At 38.6% G+C, this 19,296-nt stretch overlaps 3 protein-coding genes across 3 annotated transcripts; 1 reads left to right on the top strand and 2 right to left on the bottom strand.

The window, feature by feature from the left end:
* The first annotated feature begins 2,995 nt into the window (after positions 1–2,995).
* On the top strand, positions 2,996–4,763 carry LOC134630511 (EKC/KEOPS complex subunit Lage3). Its single transcript, XM_063477845.1, has 3 exons — positions 2,996–3,060; positions 3,803–3,931; positions 4,028–4,763. Exons 1-3 carry the CDS (start codon positions 3,014–3,016, stop codon positions 4,140–4,142), a joined length of 291 nt encoding a protein of 96 aa, XP_063333915.1. The 5' UTR covers positions 2,996–3,013; the 3' UTR covers positions 4,143–4,763.
* A 1,286-nt stretch (positions 4,764–6,049) lies between these two features.
* wdr45 (WD repeat domain 45) lies at positions 6,050–11,701 on the bottom strand. The gene is made up of 11 exons (XM_063477844.1): positions 11,573–11,701; positions 11,305–11,391; positions 9,627–9,701; positions 9,175–9,279; positions 8,911–9,016; positions 8,736–8,830; positions 8,574–8,653; positions 8,274–8,482; positions 7,491–7,592; positions 7,248–7,393; positions 6,050–6,367 (listed from the first exon to the last, which is right to left on the bottom strand). Exons 2-11 carry the CDS (start codon positions 11,351–11,353, stop codon positions 6,258–6,260), a joined length of 1,077 nt encoding a protein of 358 aa, XP_063333914.1. The 5' UTR covers positions 11,354–11,391; positions 11,573–11,701; the 3' UTR covers positions 6,050–6,257.
* Positions 11,702–11,862: 161 nt separating this feature from the next.
* On the bottom strand, positions 11,863–19,014 carry LOC134631672 (hatching enzyme 1.2). The gene is made up of 10 exons (XM_063480231.1): positions 19,005–19,014; positions 18,884–18,916; positions 18,718–18,783; positions 18,249–18,298; positions 17,739–17,812; positions 17,556–17,666; positions 16,824–16,996; positions 16,449–16,530; positions 16,241–16,362; positions 11,863–11,960 (listed from the first exon to the last, which is right to left on the bottom strand). Exons 1-10 carry the CDS (start codon positions 19,012–19,014, stop codon positions 11,863–11,865), a joined length of 819 nt encoding a protein of 272 aa, XP_063336301.1.
* Between the last annotated feature and the right edge of the window lie 282 nt (positions 19,015–19,296).

Genomic DNA, 19,296 nt, shown 5'->3' with positions numbered 1-19,296 from the left:
ACAGAATGTCTGTACTTTGCCACCCCTGGTTGTGTGTAATAAGATTTAAAGATTTAATTTATTCTTTAAGGATCTGTAACATTTTCATCTGCGATTCTGATTTCATTTACTTCATAACTTCATTTCATTCACTTCTCCTCTCCTTTTGTAACAATTTTATGTGCCATGCCGAAGCTTTTTCTGCCTTTTCTCCCTAATTGTGTTAGGTCTCCTCTGTTCTAAGTAGTTCTGCTTAGGCTTTGTCATTAATTTATCATATTTTGCTTGTAGTTCTCTTCAAGTACAATTCAACCAAGTTCACCAGAACTGATTAGAAGAAATGAGAGAAGTGTTTCCAAGGCATAAAGAACATGAAAATCTTGACCTATCCTGCTTTGTATCAACAGTTCATACTGCTGGTGTTATAAAGATGTGGGAGTGTATTGTTACTGAACATCTCCATCTATTTATCACCGTTATGTACTTATCTTTTACAGCAGGATCTCTCCAGATCTTTGTAAAAACAACCTACGAGGTACATGAATAGAAACCAATTACATGAATGCTTGAGTAAACATTCAAGGTTTTTGCCATTGCAAACAAAACAAAACAAAAGCTTGTGAACATTATGAACAGCTATGTTTCGCTAATGTGTCTCTTTAGACAATAAGGTCAGTTTGAAGTGGTTGGGCTGGTGGGCTGATGTGAAGAGACTGAAACTAGCACTACTGGCGAACAAGGGACTGATCTCGTTGACCTTGAAACACAGTAGTCAGCTTTGCTTTGTTTGAAACTGGTGGCTAGCAATCCCATAATTTACTAAGAACTCAGGTTATTTCTGTTCTTTTTGTTTTTTCTTATACACCTAGAACAAGCTAGCCAAACTTTCCGGTTTTCTTTAAGGTTGAACTGACTAATTTTCAGTCTGAACAACTTTCAGGCATGTGTGTACCTAGGATAGATATTACTGGAATGTTTGATTTTTTTTTTTTTTTTTTTTTTTTTTTGCATCTTTGTGTGTGCGTTTGTGTGTGTGTGTGTGTGTGTGTGTGTGTGTGTGTGCGCGCGCGCTGCTGTTCTTGAAGAAGATACAAATTCAACTTCTAAGGGGCTAGTATGAGGAAATCAGCTTGTTAGAAATACACATCAGGTTTTCAGTAGAACCTTGCCGACTTCTTGGCAAGTCAACCCACAATTTCGGAATGATGCTATGATCACATTTGCTGATTCATTCATTTCATTTCTGATCACGTAAGTTATGTTTGTTTGGGCAGTCAGTTGGTTTGTCAAGTTCACATTTCTCTGCCTGAGTTCAGTTTTGTTTCTTTGACTTCTTTTATTAGCTAAATATTTATCACTTTTGTAAATATAAATTTTTGGGTTAAATAAAGGAAAACCTTCTTCCAATAAACCTGTGACTCCTGCTTTTTAACTCGATCCATCACATAAATGGAGGATTTGTATGAATTAAAAAACTTTAATGTAAAGCAGCTCTCTTACCAGTTTGCTTCTTGTCGATGTGTATGGAGTGGCAGTGTGATTTTCCAATTTCTTTACTGAATAATGCTACTTTAAGTGCTTAATGATTTGATTAACTCCCTCCATGTGGTCAAGAGACAGAAAAAGTGCTGTGCGTGTTTCTCCTTTCTCCTCACAAGTTGTTCTTTACTTTAAAAAATCCTGGTCAGCGTGGTCAACTTTCCTTAGGATTGATAACTAAAAGTGTCCACCATTAAAGTGATGTAATATATTGAAATCTGTGATTATTCATTATGAATTGTTCTTGTGATTATGAATTATTCTTATACACTGCAATAGGTCATAACTATTTAAGTTGCTTTTGAAGGTAACATTTTACTGGCCAACAAATAAGGTTTGCAAATGTGAAAAGAACTGACTGCATTTGAAAGTAGTATATTACTAATTGTAAGGTACTGTACACATTAATTATGAATCAAAAACTTTGAACCTAGATTCACCCCTGCTTTCTTCCTCAGGATATCTTTTGTCCTGTCTTCCTCTCCTCACCCTGTGGCAGATAGCTGCCCCTCCCTGAGTCTGGCTCTGCTGGAGGTTTCTCCCTCTTAAAAAGCAGGTTTTCCTTCTCACTATCACTAAGTACTTGTTTGTTGTTGGGGTTTTCTCTGCATTATTGTAGAGTCTTTGCCTTATGAAGACCATTGAGGCAACTGTTGTTGTGATGTGGAGCTATATAAATAAAATTGAACTGAACTGAATACCATCATAATGAAGCCATGATGGCTTCAGGAAGATATGAACAAAGCAGTTATTAGTTGTATTAGTTGCTTTTAAACACAAAAAAGAAACCACCTTGAGGCATTCCAAATAGATTTGACTGGTGGTTCTATCCATACAGTTTTATGTAGTGATGAAATGTGAAATTAACATATTGGTATTATTGGGTATTGTAATCCCAATACCTCAAAGTAGCTGCCCAAGTGCCAGGAGGTGTTTCAGGTTGGGTGCAGGTTGGAAGACTTTGATTATAAATTTGGAATTAGTGGCTACTAATTTTATAGCAGAAAAGTTACACTTCACGTTTCTTTTGAAAAATGTTTCCTTTTCAAAATAAATAAATGAAAATGTCAAAGAAGTCACACCCAGGCTACTTTTTTGACATGTTTTTGACATGTGACGTGTATCTTTTCCATAATTTCTTAAAAATGTATTTTTCATTTCAAATTTCTGTTGTCTTTTCGGTTTCGCTTCTGTAGGATTTTATCCATTTTGAGTTAGTATACTGTTATTATTATTATTATTATCATTATTATTATTATTTTTATTGCAAAAATCTATTTTTCGTTTATATTAGTGAATTTAAATGTTATTCACACCTAGTTTTGTTAATTTCTAGTGTATTTTCAGTTCACTAAAAATATTTATTTCTATTGTTGTGGAGTATTCACTGTTGTAATACTGCATACTGCCACTGGGGACAGCAGTCCTTCTTCGCTGTATCCCTCATACATGGAAAGCGTTTCCGTTTCCGGTTCGTTTCAACACAACAATCGCAATGGCGGCAGCTGGAGAAGCTAACGGAGGAACAGGCAAACTGGAGTTGTATCCTTTACTGTTGTCAATATTTACCACTGAGGTCTATGAAAACTTTAATGATATTTTCTACTAGCGAAGGGCAAAGCGAGGCTTCTTGAAACAACGAAACATTCGAAGTATTTGTGCCGGTAATTGTATCGAGGTTTCGAAATAACCTGAACCTGAATCTGAATCTGGGCTCTGTCTGTTTGGGTGTGTTAGGTTGACTTTTAAGCTTAATAAGAGTTTGTGTCATCAGGTTTGTTCTACACTGTCAAGCGAAGCTAGAAGCTGGCATAGAGTTTGAAGTTTAAACATTTTTAAATCATCCTCTAAAGAAACTTTCCTTAACTTTATTTACTACTCACCGATGACTATAGCTACTGTGGATGTTGTAACATTATGTTTGAGTCTGGAGTTTTGGTTATAGTGAACCTGCACCTTGCTGTTGTTTAAGAGATATTTCCACCAGAAGAGTCAGTGAGAATAAAGAAAAGGGGTGAAAAAAATGTTAAGAAATAGGTCGCTTGTAATAAATGGATGTGTTTTTCAAGCTTTTATTTTTAAAGCATAAATATATTCCTTATGGTGGGGCAGTGTGTCAGTAACAGATTATAGTAAGGATGAAGCCTTTTTAATGCAGCAAATAGCATTTTCCATTGAAAGTAGGGCAAAATGAGAGAACAGAGTCAGAGATGAAAAACCCGGCCTCTTTTATTTTTCTCTTTTGCCTCAGTCATGTCCTAAGTCTTCCTTGACCCTCATGCAGCTCTCTGGATGTTCCCTTCCCATCATCTCGTGAGGCCTCCATCGCTCTGCGGTCGCTCTCCCCGGACAAAGAGCCCCGGAAAGGCGGCATAAGCAAACTGATTACAGTGTCTGGCAGCACGCTTTCTGTGTGAGATTATCTTCCTTGGCTCCTTCATAGCCTGTATCAAACCGAGCCCTAACATCTGTGTCCTTTTTGTACTAAAAATCTTTCGCTGTGTTTCAGGAGGTGGAGCGCTGATGAAGCACGAATCCTCAGAGTGTCTGTGAACTCGTTTCTTGATCATCTATCCCTTGTTATGGAGACCATGGAGATGTTTGGTCCACCTGTTGCCGTATGATGTATAACAAGTGATTCTGGACTCTGTTTTTGATGCTTGGAACTAACTGAGGTCCTACAGACTGGACTGGAGTTTGATTAAGTGAGCTAAAGTAACTGGCACCTTCGAACACAGTAAAAGGTGTTTGATGAAGTGGAACTGAGGGGGAGATCATGACACTGGCTCAGTGCTCAGTTGAATAATTTCTACAGCTGTGATTGAAATAGATTCACAGAATGTATCTGATGGGGGTATAACCATAATAATTCTTTTCAAAAATACAAATGTATGATTATACAAATGTTTAAAACTAACTGAGGTTAGTTTTAAATATTAGTAAGTTCAGTCTTGCTTTATTTGGCTACAGCTTCTAGATGCCTTTCAATCTTGTTTTGCCGGCAATCATAAAGTTACCGTTTTGGACAGCTAGAAAGATACTCTCACTGAATGTGTATGTGTTCAGATGAAGACTTCTCATCCAAAAAATGAATTAAAAATCTGTCCAGCTATCACTATGTAAACCAGTCTGAGGCTTAGAACATCAAATAGATGGAAGAAAATAGATAAAGTTTTCTAGAACTTTATAAAAATGAGAACTTTTTGGCACTCATTTTCTCACACAGTTACATTTGAGATCATTTATGTACATGTAAATAAAGAGTTTATGATTACTGAAAGTAGTGCTGCAACAATTCAGCAACTAATTCGAATAACTTGATTATAAAAAAAATTCAACACAAATTCTTTGCTTCGATGCTTCATTTAATGGATGGCTCTGTAGCATGCCATTGTCACCATGGAAATGTGAGCGTTTTACCCACATTTGCAACTAAAAACAGACTTGCAATTGACACTTAGGAGCAGCTTGTGGACCTAAGAGCAGACCACAGTAACATCCCTGAACAGGGTCCAGTAACCATCACAGTGGCAGATATCCATTAAAGTATGAAGAGTTGGACAGCAGGAGGTCCCGACATGCTGAAGAAGCTGATTCCACGAGCATATGGCAGCACAAATGAACCAGCTGCTAATCGACGAGAAACACCCAGAATTGCTAACTGAAGGTCCCATCTAACTACAAGCCAATAACCTGCCTGAGTACCACATGGAAACTCCTGTCAGGAATCATGGTGGCTAAGATGAACAAGCACATGGCTAAATACATGAGTGGGGAACAGAAGAGAATAGGCAGGAACACCAGAGGAGCGAAACACCAGCTACTGACTACAAGAAGACCCGTGATTCAGTGCCCCACACCTGGATCCCAGAATGCCTAGAATTGTACAAGATCATTAGGACCCTAAGAGCCTTTATCGAGAACTCAATGGGGATGTGGCGTACAACGCTAGGGGCAAACTTCAAGCCCATAGCACTGTAGCTCTGTGCCCACTGCTGTTCTGCATAGGCCTGAACCCCCTCAGTCAGATCATTGACAGGACTGTCTACGGAATGGAACAATCATCTGCCACCTCCTCCATATAATAAGCTCAATGCCTTTTATCCATTACCTGCTCCTACATGACGTTTGTGCAATCAGAGTAAACCTCTGTCATGCTACCCTTATCTGATTTTTACTGCACTACCAACTTCTTAACGCATGTTTAAAAAGAACAAAATATACATAAAATAAATACATGTAAAATACGATTTCTTTAAAAGGAAATACTCCCCAGAGAGTGGCAGCTCTGGAGGTTTGTGGTCTGCTACAGCAGCATGACAAAATAACATCTCTATGGGAGTGCTTCTTGTTTATGCCATGAAATGTGCACCATACATTCACTAATGTAACAGGCAAATAACAGGGCTTCATGTTCTGCTTTCTTAGCAAAAGTGAATTTAAATTTCAGTGTCATTTTAATTCAATATTAGTTTCCAAGACATACAACATACATAACATACATTTCTGTTTTTATCATATAACATGAACTTTTCAGAGTGATGGTTAACAGCCCAATAGAAAACTTTATATTCACACTGCTATACACTGTAAGTAAAACGGATTACTAAAAACTTCATATAACAGACTCTTTGCATTAAGTCCATGCTCAGATTCATGGCAGGAGATAATTCATTAAAATCAGTCTGTTTCCATTCATAATCCTCATGTTCATCTATAACTTGTTTCTCTGTGTGGCCTTAAAAGTCGTCATCATCACATATGTCCAGATACACATCGAAGGCCTCTCGATTGCAGTTTCCATCAGGGGTGAACACATACTTATGGAAGGTCCCGTCCACACATATGGCTGCAGGAGACAAAACAGAACTACAATGACAATTTTCTTTTTTAAAGACACAAAGAGTGTAGCACTGTGGCTCTACGGTATGTGGAGACAAAAAAAAATGGCACAATGACACAAATTCTTGTTCTTGTTAAAATATCAGATGCCATATGTAAATACAAGTGAACTCATGCTAAGTGTAAAACGTGTGCATGGTGCATACAGCACAGAATGGTCATTATGGGAGTTTTTTTCTGGACTACTTTTTTTATTTTTTTTTACCGCAAAGGCTGACACATATATGATCCAGGGCTGCAGCTACCGATTGTTTTAGTAATCCAGCAATCCACTGTATAAAGTTTGTTTTTCTTCACATGCCACTATTGTATCTTTTTTTTTTTCTTTTTAATAATTGCAGACGTGGGTAAAATGCTTGTGTCTACATCCTTAAAACGCATTAAAAACAGCATCAAAGCAAAGAATCAGATGATTTTTGGTAAAACTCCCATCACTATCTAATCCTATCCAATAAAGAAAAAGGGTTCAGCTGTTTGAGAGTCTATAGGTTGGTGTGCTTCCAGTGTGGCTCTCTCCCCTCCCCATCTTGACTCTCGGGATGTTACACTGTGACCGACTTCTTTTTCAGATTCCCAATAAGCATTATTTCGCCGCACATCTCCTCCTTCTTTATTGTTGAGCCCCAATAGCAGGGTCTCTGGTGCTATGCTACCATGTCCTCACGCCGGAAGTCCCGGCTCTTCCTTCTTTGTTTAGCAGTGAACGAGCCAACCATAACATGCTAGGTGTGAATTTATGGTTATGTCACTGTAACAACCAATGCAGTCATGTTGCCGTGTTGTGTATATGACAAAAGAAAACATTTATATTTTGACGTTTCCCTCACCAATGACTGAATTGACGTTCTTGGAAGTATTCTTTCCAAAAGCACAGATACAGGCACACTCAGCAGGCACAGTAAAGCTGGCCAATGACCATTGGCTGTCCACATACTGACCAATCACAGGACCCACCTTCCCAACACGTGCCAGCCTGTGGGACGAAGAGGAGCAGAGGCGTGAGGATCACGATGGTGTGTGTGTGTGTGTGTGTGTGTTAAAAGGACTCAATTAGCAGGAAGTGGTCTTACGCAGAGCGACGGTTGAGTTTGGTGTCTTTGAGTGCAAAGATGTGAACTGTGCCTTTGTCACTGGATGCGCACAAGAAGGATGAGTCATGGCTGAAGTTGATACTGGAAAGAATGAAAAACAACAAGTATCATTTTACAACTGCCAAACAGGCCATTCTGTAGCTCGGTTACATTAAAAACCCTCACCTCATATTTCATGACTTTTCCTAAAATCAGTTTATTCATCATGCAGAATAAATATGGGATAAGAAGGCCTTTTTCTTTGTCTAATTTCTCTGATCTTGATGGAGGAACAGATAATTAATGTATTGTTCTATTGCCAAAAAAATCCTAGTTTTTAAGATTGAAGATATATATTAGTTTAGACTATTGTAATTTATTTAATTAATTAAAGAAATTACCAGAGAACATAATGTGCCCTTTAACACATAATGGGCCAGATTCAGCAACCCCTGTTGATGTTAGAAAGCTATGGTTAATATCAACTGAAGCTGTGCAGTGGTGATCTTTTTTTGAATGAAATGAGTAAACAGTTATTTTCGTAACTGGCCCTATTCACATGCATTCATAGGAGTTTCTCTCTCAGATAGCAAAGTTTTAGGAAGAGGGCATTTATTTATTTATTTTTGATTTATTGGGTGAAGGATCTCTGTAATGCTAAGTGTGCTCCTTGCTGCATGCACTGAGGTCTGACGGTCTGATTCTGAGAGGTTTTGAAGACACAGGAACATTGAAATATTCTGGAACATCGGTGCACTACCCATTTACTACTTGAGTGTTTACCAGTAAAGAGTGGCAGGGTCTGTTCCTCTGCGCAGCTCCACCAGTTTGTCCCTGGTCGTTGTGTCGAACAGGCGGATGAGGGTTCCTTTACGAGAAGCTGAAGCTGCCACGCTGCCGGGCTGGTTGAGTGCCACACAGGCAATCTCGCTCTGATGGGCGTTGATAGTAAAAGGGGCAGATGATGTTCCAGGTTTGGTGTTGGACAGGTCCTGAATAAAAAGCAACATGTTAGACTACAACTTTTACGACGCAGACATTTTCTTCAGGAGAAATAAAATGTCCTGTTTGTTTGTGACTTACAACCAGCTGCAGGCTGCCACATTTGTGACCTGGGAAGACCAGAAGCTGTTTCTCCAAACTGGGACACAAATCACAAAGACCTGAAAGAAAGAATTCACTGTATTCAAAATACTAAGCAGGATGTTGCAATGGAAAAACAGCTCTCCACAAGTAGTATGATACCTTTGGGGTTATCTCTGGTGTCAAACTCAAAAAGCTTGACAGGGTTGTCTGGAAAACTGTACACATAGATCCTGTTCTTCAGCACAATGATGATCCTAGAGGGAGCAAAGGCAACTATCATTTTGACAGTTCAGTGACAATAAACAGAGTATGTGTGAGGTGATGTAAAACTCACTTGTCGTGTCTCATGCGGACAGCCAGAACAGGCTTGGTGAAGGTGAATTCCAGCACGAGTTTGTCCTTAGGATCCCGTGACTCCCGAGCATCGTCCCAGATCAACACTGAGACATAGACATTGTTTTGTTAAAAACTTATTTTTCATCATGTTTTTAAGGTGCAGTCACATATCTTGGGTATAGCAAACACCTCTCGTAATAATGACCCCCACACACACCGGTCAAAGCTGTACAATGCACAATCCTACTTTAAACCAACTCACCAGATATTTCTGAGAATTTAGGATTGACTCCACCTCCAATTATGGCCAGCAGGTTAGAGCGATGCAGCATGGAGCACAGGGCTACACTGCCAACCTGCTCATGGTCTGCAAATGACACAAACACATATTCAAGTCCTTTTCAGGGAAAGGTGCACGAGAACAATGTTTTCCTTGTATTCTCGTTATGAAAGTCATAGTTTTTCCAGCATTTCAGCCACTTGAGGTACCACGAAAAACATTTAAATACACTAATAAAAGTCTGAAAAGTATTAACATTTATAAACACATAACATGTCTGAAATATTCATGAAACATTTGAAAATAATTACCAAAATGTCTTGAAAAATATTGGTAACATGTCTAGAAATAATGAATGAGCTCTCTCTCAGGCACCGCTCTACATGTGTCCAAAAGGTGCAAACATTGTTAGAAAGCCAGGTCAGGGGACTCACCCAGGTGGCCCTTCTCCATCAGCGGCTCCACGTTGTAAATCCTGACCCCCGTCTCCATAGCGCAGCAGAAACAGCCTGGTGATGATAAGAGGGCAGAGAAGATTTAAACCTATGAATCATTCTTATTCAGCTTTGGCAAATCTAACATGTTAGCTGCCTGGAGCCATTTACAACTCAGTAATAATCCTCCAAACTGAACCAGGTGCTGGGGACATCAGGTGCTTTTTCATTGTGTTGCCTCCATAGTTCTCTGTAATATTCTGGATATTTATAATTGAGCTACTTGTATATATTAAAGTTATTTCTTATATTTTGTAACTTTGTAATCTATTTTATTACCTAATTTAGTTCAGTCTGTTGCTGTTCCTATCGTCTTGGAGCAACTGTAAACACATCATTTCCTTAGGAATTAATAAAGTATTCTGATTCTGATTCAAGTGCTACATCATAGTGCTAGCAACAGTAACAGTAACAGACTCAGCAGACTGATTTTGCTATTATATACTAGTTTTTAATATATTCCTTCTAAATAATGCTAACCAAGCAAAGCAATCAGTATATTAAAATAAGTGACTAAGAAGCAACAGTCTATTTGCTTTTTATGAGCTCTTCTGTCAGCTGCTCCTCTCTGGGGTCACCACAGCAGATGATTTGCCCACATCTCACCCTGTCCCAGCATCCTCCTCCTCTGTCACACCAAACCTCTGCATGTCCTCTTTCACTACATCCATGAATCCTTTCTTAGGTCTTCCTCTTTCTGTCTGGCAGCTTCATCTTCACCCTCTTTCGTCCAGTTTATCTGCTATCCCCCATCTGCACATGTCCAAAACATGCCTCTCTAACTTTGTCTCCAAACTACTCAACCCACACCTTCCCTCTGATCTACACATTCATCAACATATTGCAATGCATTTTCAGTTTAGACAGAAGATAAGTCTCAGCGCTGCTGTGTTGGGGAAGGCTGTGCTCACCAAGCAGTGACCAGGTCAGAAAATCAGACGATTAACCGGCAAAACAAGTAATCACTGGTAATTAATGAACGTGTGGATGGATATCAGGAGAATAACTGAAGGTACATATAGATTTTCCTTTATCACACATTTGCCTGGTTCTGTATTTCTTACTAATTCTGTTTTTGTATATGTAATATGTTTAACCACAACCACAACTAGCTTAATACATGTAGTTTCTGTCTGGTGGTTAGCTCGTAAATTGTCAGAGTTGTTCTGGGTTTTTCACAGCAGTGTTCAGTCACGTTCAGTTTCATCTATGTGTGTTATTCTAATATCATACCCACCTAACCTAATTTACCAAATTTTCAGAGAGTGACTTGTAAGTTAAAAGACATAAGAAATCTTACATGGATTATTTCCAAGACACAACTTTATGTTGAAAAGCTCTGAAAAGAATGTAGTTACAGAACAAAGCCATTTCCCTTGAAGGCCTTCCCTTTGTGTAGCCAGAGAACGTGCCACCGTTCTTACACCACTTTCTCTAGTTTCATTTTACCCATTGTTATCTTGTTCTTTTGGGTGTGCATTTTCCCCTTTAACGTCAATATGAATAAAACGTTTCGAGTCTCTCTGTTTTTAAATCTGCCAGGTTTCTCCTCAGTAACTCAACTTAGTTTGGTAACTAAAACGTGCACTAACTCAGTTCATGAACAAAGGCAACTTACTTTGGTCCTGATTGAACTGCAGGCTGTTTACTCCTCTCTGCTGGGCCATGGCTCTCAAACAAGCTATTACCGGTAAACTGCAGCAACCTGAGAAAGATGGGACAAAAGAATAGGACGGATGTTCGGGCCACAGTCTTCGTTTTTCTCTGGATGCTTTAAGCTGAGCAACATAAGCTGGCAGAGGCAGCTAGCACATTAGCAGGAGGCAGAAGCGATCATTTGTTGGTTTTTCTCTGGGTTCAAATATATATGCATATGCAAGTCTTACCATAAGGCGCACACCAAAAACGAGACGAACGATTTTGGGCGCTGATCAAACGTCGACGGAAAACAGAAATATTGCAACACACAGGTTTGTTTTTGTTTTCCAAGGAAGACGTCACCGACACGTGCTTCCGGTTAGGTTCCGCTTCCTGTTAAAAATAAGTAAACAAAACAACGTTAAATTTCTATTAAACGTTAAACGATTCATTGCATAATCTGAGTTCATAATTGTAATAAACATATTCATATCAATTATTAGCCAACCAGCTTATTTTCATCAGAATAAGTGGTCCTTCAAACTGGAATACTCACACTGGTTTCTGTGGGGCCTTCTTCTATCTTTTTATGGCGGTTGCCAAACACCTTCAGGTGCATTACCGCCACCTTCTGGACTGGAGTGTGGATCAGAACAGCTTTTACACCCATGCTCTCATATAACTTATTAGAATATGGGTGTTGCTCTTAAAAACCCAAATATCGCACTATAAACTACATCACCTGTATTCCTTTGTAATATTTCTTTTACCCTTAATTGAAGTCTATTTTTCTGCAATTCATGTTCAAATGTCTCCTCTTGTCCACAAAATTCCCAATTCCCTGTCTCATACTTATTCATCTTTTTTTAGTGTGCCATTTAAACTTGTATGACCAAATCTTACTATATCTTCTTTTACTATGGCTTATTCGACATTGTCCAACTACTCTCGGTATACTATATCATCATCTGCCTTTTCCGTCTCCATCCCATTGTGCCTGCCACTTTTCCTTTAGCTTCACCTTATTTATACTTTAACCTCACCTTTACTGCACTTAATATTCATATCTACATTACTACTTCTTGTTGCACTGTTTGCAAGCTTATCTGCCTGTTCATTTCCATCTACCTGTTCATTTCCATCTACACAGATATGTGCAGGAATCCATAAAACACATTTCTGTTCCTCTTTGTTTGATTTTTCCTTTGACTTTTCCCTTAAATGATCATAAACCTGGCTTTTATTTAGCCCCCTTCCCTTGCATAGTAAATGAAAATCAGGAGTTGTCTTGTCATATAGCCATGGTACTGTTGGAGTAATATTTTTGTTACCAATTCCTGTCTCATTTATTTTTCCTCTATAATCTAACCAAAACTTCTTATTCATTCACTTTTTTCTTGTTCTTGACAAAGTTTAATTATATTCTGTGCTGTATGAATTTCACTACAGTGGGGCAAAAAGAGTACTTAGTCAGCCACCAGTCGTGCAAGTTCTCCCACTTAAAAAGATGAGAGGCGCCTGTAATTTTCATCATAGGTATACCTCAACTATGAGAGACAAAATGAGAAAAATCCAGAAAATAACATTGTCTGATTTTTAAAGAATTTGCTGTCCAAACCATCTCATTTTATCTCCACATCACTCAGGCAGAGGTGTCTCTCTGATACCTTCATTACTTCTGTCCTTCCTGTTCACCTCTCTGATCATCAGTTCTACTATTCCACTATTCAAAACATGCTGTTACTCTACCCATGCTCCATATCAGTCCATATTGCTCTTATTCATGTTAAAGATCCCCATTCAAAGAGCCAGTAAGTGCTCTCCTCCACCTGCTTGCAGGCCCATATGTAGTCCATGGGACGTAATAGTATTTCAAGTTTTAAAAACTAAGTCACTTAAGTAACAACCTCTCCTCTGAGATTAAAAAAAAAACAAAACAAAAAAAGCCTACTGAGCCTGCTAGTAGGTATAGGACACCACCTATTGGTGACCTTCAGAAATTGAGTGAGTTCAGTGTGCACATCTGATCATCAAGCTTACCATTTCTTCCCCAGAAGGAAAAAAAGTGCAAACAATAAAGTCTTAACAAATACTGGTTAGAGAGGAACAAAGTATTTTGGTTTATTGAACAGTGGAGATGAATCCACCAGATCCTGGCCAGCATATTTTCATTAATAGATGTGTCAGTGATGACAACTAGTTTGTTTGCTGACTGCTAGTGTTATTGGACCGTCTGGTGGCATTGTTCAGGTGCTGAGTAGGCAGATAGAACTGCACTGCAAGTAATCTGGTTCTCATAGCCTCCATCGGTGGCACCGAGATCAGACATCATCCCAGTCATGGCTTTCCTTCTCAGTTTGTTTAAGGGAATCTTGGAAAGATGAGAAACAAGCAAAGATTAAAAACAGCATTTTTTTAAACTCATTGAGTCTGCATGTATAGAATTACTAGTTAACTTGGAGTTTTTAAAAATATAATAAAAATTGTCTCATAATTTTTATTATGAGACAATTAATAAGCTTTTTCATCTCTGGAAGTTAAACTGCTGCTATCATCTTCGTTGTACATCTAAATGCATCCTCAATAATCGAGGCAAGGAAAACCCAGAAAAGACATTCTGGGATCATCAGGTCATTGCCTTTTTTAAAAAAAAAAAAAAAAATTCATTTCGCAAACTCCAGATGAACAGAATCAGCTTTCAAGGGCATCTTTGTTGTCAGATGTCAGTTCAACATCATTTGACTGCCATGTCTCGGTCAGACATCTTTTCTTTGTTTGACATTTTTCCCCTCTCTGTAGTTGGTTTGCATCTTTTCAGTCCTTAATTTCTGTGACTTTAGCAGTTTCTTTAACACAGCTCCCCTCTGGCATTTTGTAATCTGTTCATTCGGGTCTTAAAGTCTGTATTCTGCCACACTAGTGTTTTGGCTGTTTCTGCTGGCTGACTTACATTCTGAGACTGTTCAGAGTGAGAGTTATTAGGTCTTTAGTTTCCTTCAGTTATTCTTTTACTTGCTATTGGGGCCAAATCTCAGGTATCTATTCCAGCTTTCAACTTTTGAATGCAGTAAGTAATAAATTACAAAGCCCACCCTACATTTCCTTACAGATTTTCCTTTATGTTGGTATTATATTGGATGTGACCGTGGCTTACAGAGTGGTTCAGACTTTAACCAGATGTGCTACAAATTCTGGGTAAACACAAAGGTAACTACTGATGTCCTTTGCCAATACATTTCATATTTTATACAGTTAGGTCCATAAATATTTGGACAGAACTTTTTTTTTCTAATTTTGGATCTGCAAACTACCATAATGAATTTTAAATGAAACATCTCAAACGCGGTTGAAGTGCAGACTTTCAGCTTTAATTCAGTGAGTTACATAAAGATTGCATGTACATAATCCCTTAATTTCAGAGTGCAAAAGTATTTGGACAAATGGAATAACTGAAAATAAAATATTCATATCTAATACTTGGTTGAAAACCCTTTGTTGCCAATGACAGCCTGAAGTCTTGAACCTACGGGCATCACCAGATGCTGGGTTTCCTCCTTTTTAATGCTCTGCCAGGCCTTTACTGCAGCAGCTTCCAGTTTCTGTTCGTGGGCCTTTCCATCTCAGGTTTTCAACAAATGAAATTCATGCTCAATTGGCCATTCAAGAATACTCCACTTCTTTGCTTTAATAAACTCCTGGGTTGCTTTGGCTGCATGTTTTGGGTCATTATCGATCTGTATAATGAAACACCACCCAATCAATTTGACTACATTTAGCTGGATATGAGCAGAGAGCATGTCTATGAACACCTCAGAATTCACTGGGCTGCTTTTGTCCTGTGTCACATCACCAATAAACGCTAGTATCCCAGTGCCACTGGCACCCATGCATGACCAAGCCATCACTCTGCCTGTGCCATGTTTTACAGGTAATGTGGTATACCATGATTCTGGTAGAATCTGTCCAAAGAATCCAGATCTTTTTGCATTGCTGAGTTCACTAGTACTTTCCTTCTTTCTCAGGATGTACCAAATTGTAAATTTAGCCACTCCTAATATTGTAGCAATTTCTCTGATGTTTTTTGTTTCTGTTTTCACAGCGTCACCTGCACAGAAAATTCCTTTGACTGCATGGTTCACAGCAAAATCTTCCAAATGCAAGCGCCACATCTCAGATCAACTCTAGGCCTATTATCTGCTTAATCAATAATGGGATAATGAAGGAATTGTCCACACCTATTCAGGAAATAGCCTTTAAGTCAATTGTCCAATTACTTTTGGTCCCTTTAAAAAAAAAAGAAAAAAAGAAAAGAAAAAGAAAAAGAGTAGCACATGTTAAAGAACTGAAACTTCTAAATCCTTCATCCAATTTGAATGTGGATACCCTCAAATGAAAGCTGAGAGTCTACATGTCCACAATATTACAATAACTGTAATTTGAATATGTTTTAGTAAACAGGTAAAACCTGTGTCAGTGTCTAAAAATATATATCTCTCTATCTATATATCTCTATCTCATATGTACATATAAAATGATTAAAAATGCAAAATGGTGGTCACAAGAAAACTCACTTTTGCCACTTGGAGGGGAAAAAAAGTCCTATATTAGGCTGGGGTGCTCTTTTTAGCTAATGAATCTTTACAACTCACTTGGATTTGGGTAAGACTTGAATTCAGAGGCATGGCTACTTTGACAGGCAGCTTGGCTGACAACTTCTTGATGGACAATCCCAGACATTTTGTTGGATCACTTTCTCCACATTAGCACCAAACAGCGCCTTGGTGCACCTTGCTAAGATTCCACATGCAATCACTTCTGGTTCCAACAAAAATATGGTGGCCACACTAACTTTAAAGCTTCAAAATGTGGAGACCACAAATGAAATTTATGTGCAGTGAGCAGAGTTGAGAATATACCACAGCTGTAGAGACGTCGAACCCTTTCAATGTCAGTCTTTGTCAGTTTATCTCTCTGTCCCATTTCCTTCACATCTTTTTTTGGGAAGATGGTGGGCAGGCCGCTCGCTGAAAAAAAATCCCTGACACAAGAGTAATCATCTTAAAGTGCCACGTAACCTTTACAGAGAAACAGTTTATTATACATTTGTCATTTTGGGTATGGTACCTTCCATAGTGCATGATGGAGGTAGCGTCATATGGAAGAGAAAAGGTTTCGCCTTCTTGCATTCTGAAGTTTTTCTCCATCCCTGAAAGACATGTGATACTTTCCCTGAGTGTAAACAATCAATAACCCCCCAAAGTTTTGGTAAATGCACAATGTGCAGTAAACTGTGGTGAAGCTCATCTTCCAAGATATGAGTGTTTGCCTCATACATGTAAACAGGTTCATTTTTTTTAATGTCAAATAAAGGAAAAGCTGGAGTTTGAAAAACACATACATACAAAATACAATTTCTTATTGTACAAGTTCCAAGCATTATGACCATTTAGCTACCATAGCTTTTAAACAGTACAGATAATATTTCAGGAGAACCCTTACCTGGCATAATGTTGCTGTGAATAATGGTGATGTACTGTTCACGGTCCATCCTTGTGTGTTCATGGTGGAAACCCAGAGCGTGAAGAATCTCATGTGCAATGTTACCTACCATGCACTGGGGCCCAACAAAAACAGGCTGCTCACCACCCTTTAAGCCCACAAATGACGCACAGCTAGAACAAAACTGCATGATTAGGGTCCTGTTTTTTTTTTTGTTTTTTTTTTAAAATGAGACATCCATCTTTAAACATTTATATCTGAAAAATATAAAGCAGTTTTTGCTGTACTTAATCTTGCCAGCAGTGAGGAGAGTCTTTTCCTTTTTAAACCAGCATTGTGTGCCTTGGTCAGGGTGCTTAAACTCACTTTCAATTGATCCATTTCCATCCTCACAGTCATGAGCTCTGAGGCATGACTGAAGTACCAAATTCACCATTTTTTGTTTTGTAGACTGACATTGCTGAGTGATTCTCTGTTACGTAATAGCAGTTATTAGATTTAGTGAAGCCTGATCTAGGTCAAATATTCTGAGTATGCTGACCTGCAGTACAGGCCAGAGGTTTCTGCAGCCACGATGTCATATCGTCATGTTAAGATACAGAAACTGAATATTTCAGAAACCCAATCAGAACACAGGTAAGTGCTGCAGAAAACTTGGGGTGTTCAGCATACAATCTGAGCTCCAACTGCAGTTCAAACAGAGTTTAGAGTGAGCTTCAGAAAACTACATACCCTGTACTGGTTTTGAAGAGCAGGTAGTTTTGCTCGATAGTTCGCTTGTGGAAGGATACACAGGTGTGTTTGGACACCATCTCCATAGCAGAGAGAATATCATCTGTGCGACTAGCTGAAAAACAAAGTGGCAGTAAGACAGACTTCTCAAAGATCCAATGATCTTTAATGCACATACTGTGCTTACCTAAATCTGGGCTAATGATATAGGGTATCTCCAGAGTTGGCCAGCTACTGCTCACTGCATTCCTGTCATTCTGCAGAAGAAATGAAATGCTTCGAGTGTTCACTGACTGCCTAGTCCACATCACATCTTTGCTCAGTGTTATGAAGCTTAAATGACCTCACTGAATTTTTTCCTACGATTTTCTGGTCTTAATTGTCATGTTCATGCCCTTCTGAATTTGTTTTGTAAATTATGGTTCACATTAGACTCAAAGGAGGCAAGGCCCCACCTTGTTGTTAGCTTCTGTCATTCTGATTACGTTTGGATTCAGAACACTGGAATTATGGTGGCAAAAATGCTCAGCTGGAAGTTTACCACAGGTCCCACTAACATGGCTGTGGTTATGTCCATATTTTACAAAGAGTACGACTCTTGCAAACGTTTTTCCTAAACTCAACAACGTGTGTAAAAGTCTGTCTGTGGATCTGTTGCCTCAGTTTTGGCATGTGTTCTCAGGTTAATCTCACCAACAGCACCATGTCTCCTTCTGCCAAAGCGTAGTTTTTGTCCATCAGCTCTAACAGAACGAGATAAGGAGATCAGCATGAAGCTACAAAGTGCTACTACAAAGTTGTATTGTTCAATCACATTCAATTCTTTTCTACCATTAGTTCATGTGATAACTTTAAGGTTTCCAGTGCTTGTTTTGAAAAGGTTTGGCTATTAACTACAACTGATATCCTAAAAACTTCATAAATAAAGGCTGATAAAACATTTATCAGCCACACCCTTGAGGTGCTTCCTAGTTTGCCAAAATGATCTGACCCATTAATAATCAAACTCCAACTAGAAGAATTAACTCAGCCCATATGACTAACTGACACTGAATAAACCTAGGTAGCTTGTGGCTCCTTGTTGCGCACAACTGACTGTGTGCAGTGAGGTACAGTATCATGTATGAAGACAAATTATGATCAAAACACTGTTAGGGCTCACCTTCTAAAGTTTCTGGGTTTTCCTCCATGTAATGCACCGCCTTGATTAGCCAGTCATCTTTAAGTGCTGTAAAAACACATTTACACAGCATAACGCTCACGAGTGTTCTGATATTTAAAATATCAGAACACTCATCCCTCCAGGCTTAAACGTGAACACATTATACCTCGTTTGGCTTCTTGTAGAGGACTGCAGTACACTGAAACACAACAGGAGAGAAAAACACCTGCTTGCTTATTTAAAGAGGAAATACGTAATTAAAAAAAATAATCATGTTAGATGCTGACTTTTTACCATCTTTCAGATATTCTGCACACACAAGAGCAACACAGAGTATTTGCAGCATGTTGTTTAAGGTCAGGACACAAGTGAGGCTTCCAGCTCCTTATCCTCATTAATTGCACTAAATAAAATCAGCTGTGAGCTGATGCTGCATCCTCCTTCAGTCCCGTGAGGCTCATAGGAGGAGATTTCACAGTTTTAATAAGGCAATACATAAATACATTTTAATATGCCAGTATGTGGTGTAGGATTTCACACATCTATTCAAATTATTCTGTTTTTTTAAAAGATATCACC

This window comes from Pelmatolapia mariae, linkage group LG7, assembly GCF_036321145.2.
Source record: "Pelmatolapia mariae isolate MD_Pm_ZW linkage group LG7, Pm_UMD_F_2, whole genome shotgun sequence".
In the NCBI taxonomy this organism is placed as follows: Eukaryota; Metazoa; Chordata; class Actinopteri; order Cichliformes; family Cichlidae; genus Pelmatolapia; species Pelmatolapia mariae.
The sequence above is the reverse complement of the archived record's forward strand: the minus strand, read 5'-3'. Positions and strand labels throughout refer to the sequence as shown.

Bases quoted from the DNA above. Each gene is read 5' to 3' on its own strand.
- LOC134630511 (XM_063477845.1), top strand. From the start codon at position 3,014: ATGGCGGCAGCTGGAGAAGCTAACGGAGGAACAGGCAAACTGGAGTT. The intron at 3,061-3,802 runs GTATCCTTTACT...ACCCTCATGCAG, and splicing joins GGAACAGGCAAACTGGAGTT to CTCTCTGGATGTTCCCTTCC. The intron at 3,932-4,027 runs GTGAGATTATCT...GCTGTGTTTCAG, and splicing joins TCTGGCAGCACGCTTTCTGT to GAGGTGGAGCGCTGATGAAG.
- wdr45 (XM_063477844.1), bottom strand. From the start codon at position 11,353: ATGGCCCAGCAGAGAGGAGTAAACAGCCTGCAGTTCAATCAGGACCAA. The intron at 9,702-11,304 runs GTAAGTTGCCTT...TATCATCACCAG, and splicing joins GCAGTTCAATCAGGACCAAA to GCTGTTTCTGCTGCGCTATG. The intron at 8,654-8,735 runs GTATCATACTAC...TCTTTCTTTCAG, and splicing joins CACCAGAGATAACCCCAAAG to GTCTTTGTGATTTGTGTCCC.
- LOC134631672 (XM_063480231.1), bottom strand. The intron at 18,784-18,883 runs GTATAATGTGTT...GTGTTTTTACAG, and splicing joins TCTACAAGAAGCCAAACGAG to CACTTAAAGATGACTGGCTA. The intron at 16,363-16,448 runs GTACCATACCCA...CTCTTGTGTCAG, and splicing joins TCCATCATGCACTATGGAAG to GGATTTTTTTTCAGCGAGCG.